At 47.2% G+C, this 16,969-nt stretch overlaps 2 protein-coding genes across 3 annotated transcripts in view; one reads left to right on the plus strand and one right to left on the minus strand.

The window, feature by feature from the left end:
- FKBP11 (FKBP prolyl isomerase 11) overlaps nt 1-11,775 on the plus strand; it is a 34,636-nt gene extending 22,861 nt beyond the window's left edge. Inside the window, exons 3-8 of the mRNA XM_004006387.6 lie at nt 2,846-3,312; nt 3,483-3,548; nt 3,919-4,006; nt 4,288-4,321; nt 4,663-4,733; nt 6,298-11,775. Of these exons, the coding sequence (XP_004006436.2) occupies nt 3,184-3,312; nt 3,483-3,548; nt 3,919-4,006; nt 4,288-4,321; nt 4,663-4,733; nt 6,298-6,515 (606 nt within the window). The 5' untranslated portion in view covers nt 2,846-3,183 and the 3' untranslated portion in view covers nt 6,516-11,775. The remainder of the gene's footprint in view (nt 1-2,845; nt 3,313-3,482; nt 3,549-3,918; nt 4,007-4,287; nt 4,322-4,662; nt 4,734-6,297) is intronic.
- Nucleotides 6,985-15,952, minus strand: CCDC65 (coiled-coil domain containing 65). 2 transcript variants are annotated; one of them, XM_027967387.3, is made up of 9 exons: nt 15,897-15,952; nt 15,617-15,775; nt 14,309-14,476; nt 10,823-10,992; nt 9,835-9,973; nt 8,821-9,018; nt 8,406-8,624; nt 7,646-7,798; nt 6,985-7,535 (listed from the first exon to the last, which is right to left on the minus strand). In XM_027967387.3, the coding sequence occupies exons 2-9, from the start codon at nt 15,746-15,748 to the stop codon at nt 7,218-7,220; spliced, it is 1,497 nt and encodes a 498-aa protein (XP_027823188.1). In that variant the 5' UTR covers nt 15,749-15,775; nt 15,897-15,952; the 3' UTR covers nt 6,985-7,217. The 2 variants fall into 2 exon arrangements, with proteins under 2 accessions (XP_027823188.1, XP_004006438.1); XM_004006389.6 differs by having other exon boundaries at nt 15,617-15,952.
- Between the last annotated feature and the right edge of the window lie 1,017 nt (nt 15,953-16,969).

The following is a 16,969-nucleotide window of genomic DNA, read 5'->3' on the forward strand; positions in this document are numbered from 1 at the left end:
GGAGCCATGCATGCTTTTTAGTGGGCAGGTAGGTAACATGACTGAAGCTGAACAGATAGCCACAGTGTACAGAATGGGCTAGAGTAGAAAGAGGCTGAGGGCTTAATTACTCTTTGTTGTTTTAACAAGATAGAGGTTAATTTCTACCTCAGTTAAAAGGTAACCTGGTGTAGGCTTGGAATGGTGGCGCTATAGTTATCACTGTCCTAGCATGTAGCTTACATCCTCATGCTCACCTCGTGGTCTAATATGGCTGCTAGAGTGTAGTTCATCTCATCTACATTCTAGGCAACAGGAAGAAGGAAGGGAAGGAGACTGGGGGAGGAGGTTAAGCACTATGACACATTTCTTAGCTAAATTAGCTCCTTTTAAGCAGCCTCCCTGAAAGTCCAGGACAATATTATGTCTTATTGACTGTATCAGACTTGAAGGGAGGCTTGGAAATAATGGTTTTGGGTTTTTTTTTTAATATAGTTTTTTTGTGTTTGATATTGTTTCCTTTTTGAAAAAATTTGAGGTAGAATTTGTATACAGTGCACACATACAGTCTGATAAGCATACACCCATGTAACCCACATCCCTATCAAGATATAGAGTGTTCCATCACCCCTCAGTTCAGTTCAGTTCAGTTGCTCAGTCGTGTCTGACTCTCTTCAACCCCATGAATCGCAGCATGCCAGGCCTCCCTGTCCATCACCAACTCCCGGAGTTCACTCAAACACATGTCCATCGAGTCGGTGATGCCATCCAGCCATCTCATCCTCTGTTGTCCCCTTTTCCTCCTGCCCCCAATCCCTCCCAGCATCAGAGTCTTTGCCATGAGTCAACTCTTCGCATGAGGTGGCCAAAGTACTGGAGTTTCAGCTTTAGCATCGTTCCTTCCAAAGAACACCCAGGACTGATCTCCTTTAGAATGGACTGGTTGGATCTCCTTGCAGTCCAAGGGACTTTCAAGAGTCTTCTCCAACACCACAGTTCAAAAGCATCAATTCTTCTGCACTCAGCTTACTTCACAGTCCAACTCTCACATCCACACATGACTACTGGAAAACCATAGCCTTGACTAGATGAACCTTTGTTAGCAAAGTAATGTCTCTGCTTTTCAATATGCTATCTAGATTGGTCATAACTTTTCTTCCAAGGAGTAAGTGTCTTTTAATTTCATGGCTGCAGTCACCATCTTCAGTGATTTTGGAGCCCCCCAAAATAAAGTCTGACACTGTTTCCACTGTTTCGCCATCTATTCCCCATGAAGTGATGGGACCGGATGCCATGATCTTCGTCCTCTGAATATTGAGCTTTAAGCCAACCTTCCCACTCTCCTCTTTCACTTTCATCAAGAGGCTTTTAGTTCCTCTTCACTTTCTGCCATAAGGGTGGTGTCATCTGCATATCTGAGGTTATTGATATTTCTCCCAGCAATCTTGATTCCAGCTTGTGCTTCTTCCAGCCCAGCATTTCTCACGATGTACTCTGCATAAAAGGGGCTTTAAAGAAAAAAAAGATAACCCTAAAGAGGGACTTCCCTGGTGGTCCAGTGGTTAAGAATCTGCCTGCCAATTCAGAGGACACGGGTTAGATCCTTGGTCCAGGAAGATTCCACATGCCTCGGGGCAACTAAGCCCATGCACCACAACTAGTGAGCCTGTGCTGTAGGGCTTGCAAGCTGCAGCTCCTGAAGCCCGAGCAGCCTAGAGCCTATGCCCCAAAATAAGAGAAACCACCGCAATGAAGGCTGCTCTCCACAACGAGAGAGTAGCCACTGCTCACTGCAACCAGAGAGAAAGCCCCAGCACAGCAAAGAAGACCTAGCACAGCCTAAACAACCCGAAAGAAAGAAAGAATGAAGGATTAATTAGGGTGGTAGCCATGGGAATGGAAAGAGAGCTGGAGAGGCTGTGGGGGGAGAATCCAGAGAAGACTGGTTGGATGTGGGGCAGGTAAGAGAAGAATCACAGAGAAGGCTGATAGCAGAGCAAATAGAAACAGGACACTGGGTGCAAAATCCAGACTGTTACAGGTGGGATGGAGGAGACAGAGCAATGAGTACGGTAGTGTGTGTGTTGATTTGAGGTACTGATCAGACATCCAGGTGGAGGGCTGCAGTACACAAGTTGTGTCTAAACTTGGGAGGGCAGTCAGAGCTCAGGGGCATCACGGACCGGAGAGATGTTAAGGAAGACAAGGCCTAGGAGGTGACCCCAAACAATGATAACTGTGAGTTCACTGATGGGCAGAATCCAGATACCTAAGGCCTAAGTGCGCAGTGAGGGCTTGAATCATGCAGAAGGGGATTGGTAGGGTCATCTGAAATGACAGAAAAATTCCTAAAAACAAGGCTTTGCACAAACAAAAGGGGTGTATGTAGCTGCCATTTTGACAGGTTTGTTGAAAAAGGAAATAAATGGTACTCTCAGAGGAAAAGACCAGGGATCCACCCGCTCCTTACAGTAAACAGCCCTGTGCTCTTTTCAACTACCATCCCTAAGGGTGGGGTGATGGGACAGCACCCTGCCTCCTTTTGGGTATATGACCTCCAGGAATGCAAGCTGAATGGCTGGATGTGGGAGAGGGCTGCCATCTTTGACAACTGCTGGGCTGAGGTGGGCCAGCCAGATCCTGGCAGGATAGGTGTGAGGAGACTTAAGAGGAAAGATCAGGGAGGAAGTGGACTAGACTCAGGTAGTCCTAGGGTTGAATCCTGCCTCTGTCACCACCTAGCTAGTTAAACTAGTTTAACGTAGTTAGTTAAGCTAGTTTAGCTAGTTTAACTTGAGTAAGTTAAAGTTACTTAACCCGAACACCCAGTTCCTCATCTGTAAAACAAACATGTCTACCTTTCAAGGTGGTTTTGAGGATTACAGACGAGTGTCTGGAACACAATAGGTAATCGTAAACGGATGCTACGATGTGACTCAGCCCCTCGCTGTGGGACCCAACGAACAGCTAACCGACAGGTCGGAGTCTCACCGTCGGGATCTCAGAGGGCCGGGAGAGCTCCCGTGGCCTCCTCCCTCCAGGAGGTGGGGACTAGGTGGAGGAAGGGCTGCGGGAGGAGGAGCTGGCGCGTCGCGACCCGCCCCGTCCCATCCAGTCTGGCCTGGGCGCCGAAGGAACTGCGGTCCCAGCCCTTGTCATCCAGCGGCTTGTCCTGCGTGCCCCGAGCCCTGCCCGCACCCAGTTATGACTCTGCGCCCCTCACTTCTCCCGCTCCGACTGCTGCTGCTGCTGCTGCTCAGGGGGGCGGTGTGCCAGGCGGAGGCTGGGTCCGAAACCGAAAGTCCTGTCCGGACCCTCCAAGTGGAGACCCTGGTGAGGAGGAGAGAATCCCGGGCGGGCGCTATGGATGGAGGTCGGGCCCGGTTGCGGGGAAGGTCGGGGTCTAAAGGATCCTGGGAGCGGGGAGGAGGGAGTGCAGGCACCGAATTGGGGGTGCCGCGTCGAGGGCAGGAGCCTCCCTGACTCGCGTAGTGCGATCGTAGGTGGAGCCCCCCGAGCCCTGTGCTGAGCCTGCTGCCTTTGGAGACACGCTTCACATACACTACTCGGTGAGGGGCCTGGGGGGCCGCGGCGGGGCCCGGGGGGCGGCGCCCCGCTGAAACACGTCAGCTTTGGCATGGACACGTGGCAAGCGGTCCCGGAGTAACTCCGGCTCTGGGGTCCTCCGGCACGTGGCGGGGGGGAGGGGCGCGCCTGTTCCCTACCCTTTCCCCTTCCCTGCTCTTCCGCAGTGAAGTGAAGCGTGGAGGGATCTCCGAGAAGTGCCAGCCCTTTTGGGGCTTCCTGTTCCTTTCTGCCCGAAAGGGAACGTTAGACTGCAGCTGCTAGGGGTTGCGGCCCGAGGCCAGGTGTGTGCGCACCCTGCTGGGAGGGAGCGGTATAGGTGTGCGCTCTAGATGCTCTCCCTCCCACCCCCAGGGCAGCCTGGTAGATGGACGCATCTTTGACACGTCTCTGACCAGAGACCCTCTGGTTATAGAACTTGGCCAAAAGCAGGTGATACCAGGTATGTGAGCTGCACCTCCCATTCCATTTCTTCCCAACCTAAGCCCTTTCTTAGTCTCTTTAACCTCTCAGCTACCTTGGAAATGCCCGCCCCCCCAGGGTTCTCACCTCCCGAGCTTCAAATCCCACCTCTAGTACTCCTCTTGCCGCATACCACATTGGAAGCCAGAGATTCCAGAAGTGGGGAGCTCAGTTGAGGGTCATGGGGAGTGTTTGATCTTCCTCTCCCAGGATTTGGGGAATGTAGATAGCTTCCTATTCATTTGTGTCTTCTTCCTCAAGGTCTGGAGCAGAGCCTTCTAGACATGTGTGTGGGGTGAGTATCTGGGCAGGGGTGGGCTTGGGTGTACCCTTTCTGCATGGGTGGAGGCTGTCTCTGTTCCTAGAGGAGGCAAGAGAATGGGCTCTGGCTTCGTACTGGGTAGGCCCTGGTCTCAGCATGGGGGCTCTGGATGAAGCCTCAGGCTTTTTCTGGCTGGGGGTTCTGTCGGTGGAGTCGAGACGCCTTGGCCAGTCAACCTGTTTGGTGCTCAGGTGGGAAAGTTCGTGTTTTGAGTGTGAATATCCAGAGGTTTTTGTTGGTGGGACTTCAGGTGGACTGAGGTGGTTGGCCCGCCTGGTTCTACCCCTGGCTATGACTCACATTCCTTTCCTTAGAGAGAAGCGAAGGGTAATCATTCCTTCTCACCTGGCCTATGGAAAACGGGGATTTCCACCATCTATTCCAGGTAATCTGACGAGGCGTCTCTCTGGCTGTTGAGATACCTAGTCCCTGGGACTTCCCTGGCAATCCAGAGGTTAAGACTCTGTGCTTCCAACTCAGAGAGCGTGGGTGTGAGCCCTGGTCAGGGAACTAAGATCCCACATGCCAGAGAGCAAAGCCAAAAAACAAACAGAAAAAAACAGTCCCTAGGAGCTACAAGGAGCTATGCATTTTGAAGCCTGAGGTCTAAACCCAGTTTGCTAAATGGTATAGGACTGGCTGATGCCTCCTTCTGCAGGGCCACCTTTTTCCTCCTCAGATCACCAGCAGGGACTAGAGACATATAACCTTTTTATGCCACCAGGCTTGTCCTCTGGCAGCTGGCAACTTTCTAGGGAGGTGACCCTTGCTTGAGCCACCTGAGTCTGCTGCCGGTGCCACCTCTCTGAGAACTCTGGCCTTCTCTCCTGTGCTTTTCCTACAACTCCAGACTGTCATTTGTGCAGCTGGCATGGCTTCTCACCACATCTCCACAGTTCCTTTCAGCCTCCACCAGAGAAGAGCTGGTGAAAATGGTCACAGTCAAGTAATTCAAAACAAAATAAAAACATGTAAAAGCCAAGCCTGGGGGCCTCCCTGGGGTTCTAGTTAACACTTCCCCTTCCAGTGCTGGGGGTGTGAGTTCCATGTCTCTGGGCAAAAAAAAACCAAACAAAACAAAACAGAAGCAATATTGTAACAAATTAAATAAAGACTTTAAAAATGGTCCACAACCAAAAAAAAAAAAAAAAAAATCTTAAAAAAAGCCAAGTCCTCACAGGTCACTGCTAATACCTATTTTTTAAGGCCTGAGCCTAAACAGATTTTCCAAGATGCAGATCTCTTGCTTTTGGTTATAAGAAATGTTCCATTAGCTAAAATGAGTTGTACTGGGATAAAAATTCTTATCCTAAGTTCTAGCTTAAAGGGAGACCCAGAGAGAGAGTCAGGGGACTAAAGAGAAATTCTTTCACCCAAAGCTCTGTTGCCTCCTCATCTCTAGTACTGCTTGTTTATATTTCTCCCTCATCTCACTCCTGTTCATTTCTCCATTCCGAACATCTTAAACCACATCCTGCCTCTCTAGCCATGTTGAAACACCTGTTTTTTTTTTTTCTCCCCTTTTTTTAAAGAGTCATAGTGAGTGTGCTTATTGGTTGGTGACATTTTTAAAAGTCTAGTTTAAGTCCAGTTAATTTCAGCCTTGCAAAGATTCTATCCATGTGGCTGTTTAGAGATACAGTTAGTACAGAGGTGCTCTAACTTATAAATGGAGAACAGCCTGTACTTTTCATAAAGGTTCTCCTGTTGTGTCAAAGACCTGTCAGTGAAGACAAGCCACACTTGTATACTTGGGGTAAACATGACTATCACTCATTAGTCTCATAACCCTCCTCTGCCTCTCGCATTAAGAGAACTCAGCCCCACATTTAAATCTTGCCAACGTCACAGATGTTGCTGTGGTGTGGTTTGCCCTCCCTATTTGCATTCAGATCTGAGCCCTGGATATAGTCCACAGGGATTCTAACCCTCACCTCCTCTGCCTCCAGCGGATGCAGAGCTGCATTTTGACGTGGAACTGATTGCGCTGATCCGAGCCAACTACTGGCAGAAGCTGGTGAAGGGCATTTTCCCTCTGGTAGGCATGGCCATGGTGCCAGCCCTCCTGGGCCTTATTGGGTATCATCTATACAGAAAGGCCAGCAGTCCTAAAATCTCCAAAAAGAAGCTCAAGGAAGAGAAACGAAACAAGAGCAAAAAGAAATAATAAACAATTTTAAAAAAACTTTGCATTCTTCACCTGATACTTTCTGCGGCTGCCTTTTTAAGTGGGAATGAGATAAAGGGCTGAGGAAAAAGGCATTCTTAGTTGGGTTCTGCTTGGCAGGGGGTGGTTGGAGGCTTTGGATCAGTTCTCCTGGCCTCCTCTTCCTGTCCTAACTTACACCAAGGACCATAGGATCTCTGGGTCCTGAAAGCATGGGTTTTGACTCCAGTGGTGTCCTGACACCGAGGAGCAATACCTCACTGAGAAGTAAGCGTCGGGGCAGTTGCCTGGCACTCTCTCTGCTCCCTGTGCCAAGTCGCTTCAGTCGTGGCCGACTCTTTGTGACCCCGTGGACTGTAGGCCCGTAAGCTCCTCTGTCCATGGGGATCCTCCAGGCAAGAATACTGGGGTGGGTTGCTGTACCCTCCTCCAGGGGATCTTCCCAACCCTGGGATCTAACCCGCGTCTCTTGCATTGGCAGGTGGGTTTATTTATTTATTTATCTTTTTACCATTAGTGCCACCTGGGAAGCCCTTTCTACTCCCTAGTGCTGCTGTATTCCCAATATCCTCCAAGTAGACTGTTTTATCCAACATAGAAAAGATACAGAGAGTTCATAAACTCCATGGTGATTTTAAATAGCAAAGTCCTTGGGTTTCTCAAAACATTCTCTGGGAATTGAAAAGAGGTTTTCCCCTTGTATCACAGGGTGTGGGAGACCACATGGGCCGCTTCAATGATGCTGTAAGTGGCTGGAGGTTTTTTGTCACCTGGCTGGGCTGTGGGCGTGGGCAGGAGCTGGGGTAAGTTGCTGCGGTGATTGACGATGAAGAGTGGGTTGAGCTGGCTCAGCACTTCATCACTCACAGAGATGCCGTCCAAGTATTGCCTGAGCATCTCCCGCAGCTTCTCATTGATTTCTAACAACTGAGCACGTCTGTGCCGAAGGCTCAGTTGCTCCAGTTTCACTTTGTTGTACCTTTTCCAGAAATTCTCCATCCCTTTGTAGTCCATTATCACCTGGGAGTGAGTTACAGGGAGAAGGTGTGTGGTAGGATCTGTTAGCAAGTGTAGCCCACTGCTCTGTCACCCCAGCCTCAGGTGGTGGCCTTGGGCCCGTGGAACCTTACCTTTCCAAGCTCTTCATTAAACTCCTCTAGGTCCATTGTCTCTATCTCTTCCTGCTCCTTGGGAGTCAACACCGATGAATAAAAAGGCAGCACTTTCTCTTCTTCTGTTTCAAATTTCCTACATATTTCAGCAAGTTTAAGAATCTTTTCACCCTGATGGAAGCAAGCAGAAACCTTCTATCAGGAAAGGGATTGGGAAGGGGAAATAGTGGAGTTGGTTCCCCTACTTCAATCCAGGGAAGCCAAATGGGATACAAAAGTAATACATCCAACACAAAGGGCTTACAAGCACTATTCCAAATATTTTATATTCTTCTAAAACTCATTCACTATTAACTCATTAAATTGAAGAGGTGAGAGGTGAGGGACTTCCTGGTGGTCCAGTGGTTAAGGATCTGCCTTCCAATGCAGGGGACATGGGTTCCATCCCTGGTTGGGGAACTAAGATCCCACACACTGTGCAACAACTGAGCCCGAGTGCCTCAACTGGAGGGCCCGTGTCCTGCAGCCACTGAGCCTGCGCGCCACAGCTAGAGAGAAGCTCGTGCCACAGCTAAGACCCGATGCAGCCCAGAAATAAAATGAATATTAAATAAAGAAAGTAATATGTCAGAGGCAGGGGAACATGAACTAAAATAGGTATTCCAAGTGTGCACTCAAGTAGGAATCTGGGGGAAGCCCTCTGTTTTTCCAGCCCCTTTCACTCTGCAGGGAGCCAGGTTCCCTGGTTCTGTTCTGGCTACCCTCTCCCCTTTGTTACCTTGTTGACAATCTCCCTCAGGGCCTTGAGGGTAGCATTGCTTTCCAGGGTGAGTTTGACTAAGTTCTCCTGTGCTATTCCCCGGGCCTGAGTCCTCTGGGCCTTAAGTTTTCGCAGTTGTACCAGGACCAACTCCTTGTCTTCACGAATGTCCTGATTCTGTTCTTCACTCTCGCGGCTGTGCACCAGGATCTTTCCTTTTAAAATAATGATGGAATCCTAGAGGAACAGGGTAGATTAGAGGAAACACTTGACTACATGAGGGTCTTCAGTGAGCAGATAGGACTGTCTGGGGACTGAAATCAGAGCATACCATCTCTCCCCAAACAGTGATGAAGCCCAGGGGAAACGGGAAGAAGAACAGGGAATAATGGAGCAGTTAAAGCAGTGAGTCGCCCAGGTTAGCTGCACTAACCTGTAGTTTCTGTATTTTTTTCATCTGTGCTTCAATCTCTTTGGAGCTTTTTTCGTCCTTCACCTTGAGAGTCTCGAAGGCAATCTTTCGATCCTCTGTAGCATCAGTGTAATTCTTGAGTGCATCCTGGAACCTTCTCCACAGATCTTCTACTATGTTCTCCAGTTGCAGTCTTAGAAAGTGCTTCTCTTCTAAATTCTGGGAAGTGATCCCCAATAGCCAGTGCTTGGACTTAACCTATTAGTGCCCTTTCTCTGGCACCAACACCTCCCCCTCTTGAACTGTTTGTAGCACAGCATGGTGCAGAGGTTGCCAGTGAAAATGCCTACGAAGACCAGGCAGATGATACAATAAGTGCTATGGGCTCTGTGGGGCCGGTGGTGAACCCCAGAGGAACTGCCCCATTGGTGGTGGGGGTGAGGGCACAGCTGCTCAGCTCCATGGGAACGTCCCCATTTGAAAATGTGGCCCAATGTTACCAGATCTTTAAATTGTTTAGGGGAAGTTGCAGTTTTGGATTCTTTTGTGAAATCTCTCAATTTTTAAATGTAGAAAGCTTATGAAAATTAGTATGAAACATTATGGGACAAAATGAAAACAAAGCACTCTACCCTCCAAACCCAGGTCTGCAGGCTGGCTAAGTTGGCAGCTCTTGGGGCAAGTGGCAGGAGAACTGGACTCCCCCCTGGCTTGATCACAGATCAGCAGCCTGACTTTGGCAGGTCATTAAGGCCCATTTTGGACCTTAATTTCTTCTTCTACAGATCACAGAGGTGAAGTGAGAGGATCTCCTTGGTGTGTGTTAGCTTTAAAATGCATTTTCTTGGTATTTCAGGATGGTCTTTCCTCCTCACCAATTTTCACAAAATTACAAAAAGCCGCAGAGGTATACCTACAGTGGCAACAGGCATTTTATTGACTGTGTTGGGTAAAGGGATCTCTTCTAGCTCTGTTACCTTCAGAACTATTTTCTCCCTTTTTCCCACCCCCTGCCCATCTACTCTCCCTCCATACCTTGTTTTTCAGATCATCCCACATGCTCTGGAACTCCAGCTTGCTTTCATATTCAGAATCTATGTAGTTCTGCTCCATGGCCATGAAGACATCTTGTAGGTAGTGAATCTCTTTTTCATGTTGGTCAATAATTGTTTTCCTGTAGGAGATAAGATACTGTTCCTGCTCTGAGGCATAAAACATATGGGCCAATAATGACAATGCAAAGCAGTATGTAATAAAACTATATGAATGGTACAAACTCTTAGGTACTGAAGAAGAATAGAAGGAGCGCAGGTTCTGTCCTTTGCAGGGCCAGAAAAAATGAATAATATTAGTTTGATTTTTGAATAGGTAATATACTCATATGATAAAAAAATTTAAAAAGTACAAAATGTTGCAGTGAAAAGTCTCTTTCCCATCTGTATTGCTGATCCTGTTCCGGATGCCAATTTTCTTGCTGTTCACACTGTCCTCACTGTTCGCTGAACCCAGGAAAGGTAAGCCGAGAACTAAGAGGTTGAAAGAAGACCCAGACACTATAGGAACTGTAGCCAGGTTTATTCTCTCCAGGCTGGCATGGCAGCCATAACACAGCCTCTCTCCTGGCTGACGCTGCAGTCATAGATACAACACAACATAACTGTACACAACCCTTCTGGGCTTTTTCAGGTGATGCTCATACAGGCATACCGCACAAAGGAGTCCGGAACCAAGCGAGTACCTCCTGACGCGCATGCGCAGTGCTACAAGTGCCCTCAGCAATCACATAATCATTGTTTACAGAACGTGGGGCAGAGGGCATGAGAGGGTGGGGTGAGAGGGCCTGAATGGTGCCATCTTGTTAATTTCCCCGCACTATCGCTGTCCTCCTGGTAGGTAGATGGGTAGGATTTTGATCGCTGAAAGTGGGTGGCTGCTTACAGGTAGTATTTTGACATAGGCTCTGGATACGCCCCTGGGCTCAACGCCCTCCCCCACCCCCATAGCTCTTCTTAGGCCCCCACACCTTTCAGTCTCAAACTCCTTGGTTAGGGCCTCCAGCTCCATGTTGTAATTTTCCTCGAGGAGGCTGAGCCGGCATCTCTGCAGGGCCAAGAGCTGGTCGATGCTGTGCAAGTGGCTGCGCAGGGCGTGGGCGTGCTGCTCCTCGGCTTCTGACAGGTCCTTTGCTAAAGACTGGGGAGGAAACAGAGTTACCACTTTGGCTGAATGGCAGCTGGGTGAGAAAATAAAAATGTATTCAGCTAGCTAGTTCCTATTTTCCCTAGTTCTTAAATGCCAATTCTTTGGCTCTGGGAGCTCGGGTTGTCCCGCTTTGGAATGTGAGAAGCCAGTGCCGGTGGAGCGGCCCTGTGAAAGCATTCATCCAGTCAACAGCCCCGCTGAGATCCCAGTGGACAGTCAGAAGCAGCTGCCGGTCATCTTACACACGCAGCTCAGTCAAGCCCCCAGGTGACTGCCGTCCCAAGTGACATCTCACTGAAAACCATGTGAGAGGTGCCAGGCAAGAACCTCCCTGCTAAGCTAAGTCAACCTATAGAACCCTGAGAGAGAGTGAAATAAATTGTTGTTGTAAGTCGCTTATTTAAGGTGGTTTATGATGTAGCTATAATAGATAATGAGAAGACATCCACTGGCAAAAAAAAAAAAAAAGTGACAATGTGAACATCAATAAGGATAAGAATGGCAATGGATTAAAAAATATCAAATATGTTTGATTATGAGTTTATCAGGATACTTAAAAAAATCAATTCCCATTAGAGGATGCCAGACAATGAATTAAAAAAAAAAAACAACTGGTTTATAAAAGGGAAGAGAAAGAGTCAGGCATTTTTTATATAAATTATACCTCTGGGTAACTGCATGGTAAATTATAGTAAGTATCTCTTTATAGAAGTATTTGAACTAATAAATGAAAAAAGAATGATACTATTAGAAAATCAGCATAAAAAAAGAAAACCAGCATTTTGCAACCCCCAATGAATTAATCAACAGCTACTATAAAAGAACACAGCACCTGCAAGCTTCTAGTTGGAATTACCAAGACACAGGAAATACCGAGGACAAAGTAACATGTTAAATTACAATACAGAATACTATGCAGTTGTAAAACAAAATGAGAAGCATGGGCTAATGTGGAATAGTCCCCAGGATATATTATTAAAGGAAAAAGGCAAGAGGCAGAACACTATGTAATACTACTATCTGTGTAAAAAAAGCTTTATTCATGCAACTAAAATGATCAGGAGGGGCACTGGGTGGTTGAAAGGCACCAGTGGGAGGGAACTTTTCTGTACATAACTTTTTTATCTTTTGAATTTTGAATAATGTGGGTGAACTACTTATTCAAAAAAGCAAAACAAAATTAAAATGAATAAAGCAAAAAAGGCTTTACCAAATGTCCAGATGATCCACTCACTGTAAACTACCACATTGTTCAGTATGGGGCTTCCCTGGTAGCTCAGACAATAAAGAATCTGCCTGTAATGTAGGACACCCAGGCGATCTCGGGGTGGGGAAGATCCCCTGGAGTAGAGAATGGCAACCCATCCCACTATTCTTGCCTAGAGAACACCATGGACAGAGGAGCCTGGCGGGCTACAGCCCCGTCAGGGAGTTGCAAAGAATTGCATGGGGTAAGGAGAAGGAAATGGCAACCCACTCCAATATTCTTGCCTGGAAAACCCCATAGGCAGGTGAGCCTGGTAGGCGGCGGTCCATGGGTCACAGCTTAGCAACTGAACAACAACATCGCTGTTAATGGAGCAATTACACAGATGCACTGGAAGTTTAAAAACTAAAAGTTGTTCTGAAAGTGGCAAAAAAATAAAATAAAATAAATGAAAAAAAAAAAAAAAAGAATTGCATGGGGTCTCAAAGAGTCAGACACGACTGAGCGACTTTAGTATGGAAAAGATCTTATGAAATAGGTGCTGATAATGGAAGACTATTCACTCACTCAGCTAAGGTGTACTAAATCTGCTCTGTACCAGCACCATGCTGGATGCTGAGGATTCAGAGATGAAAAGACATTTTCACTGTCTCCAAAGGAGTCTGAAGTCTTGCAGTAGAAAAGGTTATATAAACAGAAAATTACAAATAAATTCTGAGGGGGAAAAAAAAAACAGGTGCAGATTAAATTCCCATTTTATAAAATTTGAAAAAATGTTATAGCACAACATGGAAAATGCTATGAGGTTGATGATTCCCCAGTGATAAGGGGATATAAAAGACAGAGGGCACTGGGGAAGGCTTCATAGTAGAGATGTCATTTGTGTCACTCTTGGAGGAGTAAGAATTTGCCAGGAAAAATGAGGAGATAAGGAAAAGAGAATTCCAGATAGAGGGAACAGCATGTGCAAAGGCACAGGAAAGAAGGCTGGCTATATGAAAGGTTCAGGCAGAGGCCAGATCAGGAAAGGCTTTGCTGTCCCTTCTGTGGAGGAAGGGAGCCATTATTTATGGAGACACTAAGGAGATTTACACAGTGGAATAACAGGAACAGATTTTTGTTTTAGAAAGATAATCCTGGTCGTTGTGTAGACAATCAAACACTGGAAGATTAGAAGTCATTGCAGTAGAGATAATACCCGGGTCTCAACTACAGCAGGATAGTAGGGAAGAGCAGGGTGTGACTTATTTAAGCAGAAGAGTTACATAAGACTTAGTACCAGAAGTCAGGGATGGAGGCCAAAGCTAGAATGATTCCCAGATTCCCAGGTTGGGTGATTGGTGAATGGCACCAGCCACCCAAACAGAGAGTATGAGGAAGACTGGATTGTGGAGTACGGGAAAGGGGACTGGAGAGAGGAGGAACTCATGAGTTCAGTTGTAAGAACAGTGCAACAAACAGAAACAGATATTGAGGGATCCTAAATATAGGGACTTGAAATTCAAGAGAAAAAAATCCCTTACAGAAAAAGATGGTACGTACTCAACTCAAGAACCTCCCAAGGGCATAAATTTAGCTGATTGAATTGGTTAGAGATCCAGAACCGTTCCTACCGATAGAGATCTTCACAACCTTATCCAGGGCCACTGAAGTTGAATCCAAGAGGCCACATGGAATTGGTTGCATAAAGTACTGGAGTGGGAATCAAGAAATCCATGCTGTAGTCACAGCTCTCTCACTGACTAGCTGTGTGACCTTGGGCAAACTGCTTCCTCTCTCTGGCACTAAGCCTTCTCACATTGAAATGAAAGTTTAGGAGTAAGTTCAAGTCATTGGGTGATGTCTACTCTGCCTTTCAACTCTAATACTGTATGGTACTGGTTTGAGGCAGCAGATGATCAAGGAGAAAGGCTCCTCTAACAGAAGGGGAGGGGTGACAGCTCAGTATTCTATTTTTCACTTCAGTGAAATGAACGATAGCCTAGCTGCATCACAGCATGTGTCTTGGGAGCGCTTTAACATGAATTAATTCACTAGGCCCATTCTATTAAGAGATCAGAGGCAGTCATAATCAAGTGTTTCTTTGGGAAGAGAGCTTGCCTTGATGACACTGTCCTTGCAGTCCACCACTCGTTCAAATGTTTGGCTGAGGATCTCAATGTCCTTATGAAGCTCTTTCGTCTTGACTTCCCGAAGGACCGTTCTCCACTGTGTGTTAATCTTATTAAGGTTCAGAGCACTGTTGTGCTCCTCCTTGGCCAGCTTGTCCTGTGGGAAGGAATAAATAAATATACCCCCCACCCCACATATACACCGGAGGTCAAAGGATGAGACGGTTAGATAGCATCACTGATTCAATGGACAAATGAATCTGAGCAAACTCTGGGAGATAATAGAGGACAGAGGAGCCTGGAGTGCTACAGTCCATGGGGTTGCAAAGAGTCAGATATGACTTAGTCACTGAACAACAACAACCCCAGAGACCAGGGCTAAAAGCCCTGATACAGTACAACAAACAAGATCAAATTATTTTGTCAACTAACATCTTACCCTTTGTCTTTTCTGAGGCACCTGATGGCTAACATTCAGGAGTTCTTATTCTTGTTTTGGGAGGGTCTTAAGTAAGACAGGATCTGCCCAGTGGCATTTTAGGGAGGCTGAGCACCAAAGAATTGATGCTTTTGAACTGTGATGTTGGAGAAGACTCTTGAGAGTCCCTTGGACTGCAAGGAGATACAACCAGTCCATTCTGAAGGAAATCAGCCCTGGGATTTCTTTGGAAGAAATGATGCTAAAGCTGAAACTCCAGTATTTTGGCCACCTCATGCGAAGAGTTGACTCACTGGAAAAGACCCTGATGCTGGGAGGGATTGGGGGCAGGAGAAGAGGATGACAGAGGATGAGATGGCTGGATGGCATCACCGACTCGATGGACATGAGTTTGGGTGAACTCCAGGAGTTGGTGATGGACAGGGAGGCCTGATGTGCTGCGATTCATGGGGTTGTGAAGAGTCGGACACGACTGAGCCACTGAACTGAACTGATGGTGAGTTTCCTTCTGGATGGAGGCATCAGAGCAGGACATTATTTTTAATGGCTCATCTCGAGGGAGAATATCAGACTTTCAGATAGCTCAGACAGATGATAGCACCTACTATCCCAGTGCTGGGGCTCAGTAGTGATTGTCCAGCTCTATACCATCTCCCTACCTCCATGCTTCACAGAGAACTGCTCCTTCCCCCATACAATATTGCCTGAAATCTAAGTCTATCTGGGTTTTAAGATTTCCAGCGGCAGGGGAGGCTACCATGAAAATGAGGCTGCCACAAAGACAGGGTCAAGGTAACAGGACCAGGGCAGGGGTTGGGGGGTGGGTGTTGGGCAGAGAGTAATGCAAAAACCCAGCACCTTCAAGAACTGGTTCAGAAGCCTCTCTTTCTTCTTGGCCATCTCCTCCTCTGCCAGCAACTTCTGCTGAAACAGAAGGAGCTGCTCCTCATCCGACAACGGCACCTTGGCTTTTTTCCCTTTCTTAGACATAGCTGAACCTGGGCGAGGATCCTCCACCTGCCACGGCCAGCATTAAAAGGGCAGGAGGAAAACGTCCTTAGAAAAGAGCCTTCTGGGACTGCCCCTGAAGACCTTAGATCTCAGATGTGTGTTAGATCTAAGACCTTAGATCTCAGACCTCAGGCTAGAGAAAACCTGGGAGAGCGGTGTGGCAGGATTCCCAAGCCAAAGGACGCATCTCCGTCTCCTAGCAACGGAGATCTCACTAAGATGGCGCTGTAATAGCTAAGAGCAGGCGCCCTGTCTTGGAGCGCCCTCTGCTCGCTGGAGGACCTCAGTCAGTTTCTGAGAGGGTCTTTTCCTCCTCAATGAATATTCTAAAAATCTTTTGGGAGGGATTATTTTTCACGTAATGGCCATATCTTAAAATACATGTAATAAATAACTTTTGAGAGATATGGAGAAACAGGAATCTTCACACATTGTTGGTGGCAAGGGTAAAATGGTAGAGCCATTTTGGTAAATTTACCTTGTGATCCAGTAATTTCACGTTTAGATATCAATCTAAGAGAAGTGAGAGTGTATCCATGTAACGACTGTCACAGGAATGCTCTTAGTGGCGTTAGTCATGATCAGTTCAGCTCAGTCGCTCAGTCGTGTCCGACTCTTTGCGACCCCATGAATCGCAGCCCGCCAAGCCTCCCTGTCCGTCACCAACTCCCGGAGTTCACCCAAACTCCTGCCCATCAAGTCGGTGATGCCATCCAGCCACCTCATCCTCTGTCACCCCCTTCTCCTGCCCCCAGTCCCTCGCAGCATCAGGGTCTTTTCTAGTGAGTCAACTCTTCATATGAGGTGGCCAAAGTATTGGAGTTTCAGCCTCAGCATCAGTCCTTACAATGAACACCCAGGACTGATCTCCTTTAGGATGGACTGGTTGGATTTCCTTGCAGTCCAAGGGACTCTCAAGAGTCTTCTCCAACACCACAGTTCAAAAGCATCAGTTCTTCGGTGCTCAGCTTTCTTCACAGTCCAACTCTCACATCCATACATGACCACTGGAAAAACCACAGCCTGGACTAGATGGACCTTTGTTGACAAAGTAATGTCTCTGCTTTTGAATATGCTATCTAGGTTGGTCATAACTTTCCTTCCAAGGAGTAAGTGTCTTTTAATTTCATGGCTGCAGTCACCGTCTGCAGTGATTTTAGAGCCCCCCAAAATAAAGTCTGACACTGTTTCCACTGTGTC

This window comes from Ovis aries, chromosome 3 (assembly GCF_016772045.2).
Source record: "Ovis aries strain OAR_USU_Benz2616 breed Rambouillet chromosome 3, ARS-UI_Ramb_v3.0, whole genome shotgun sequence".
NCBI lineage: Eukaryota > Metazoa > Chordata > Mammalia > Artiodactyla > Bovidae > Ovis > Ovis aries.

Bases quoted from the DNA above. Each gene is read 5' to 3' on its own strand.
- CCDC65 (XM_027967387.3), bottom strand. From the start codon at position 15,748: ATGTCTAAGAAAGGGAAAAAAGCCAAGGTGCCGTTGTCGGATGAGGAG. The intron at 9,974-10,822 runs GTGTGGGGGCCT...TATCTCCTACAG, and splicing joins AAGGAGTTTGAGACTGAAAG to GAAAACAATTATTGACCAAC. The intron at 7,799-8,405 runs GTAACAAAGGGG...TGCTTCCATCAG, and splicing joins TGAGGGAGATTGTCAACAAG to GGTGAAAAGATTCTTAAACT.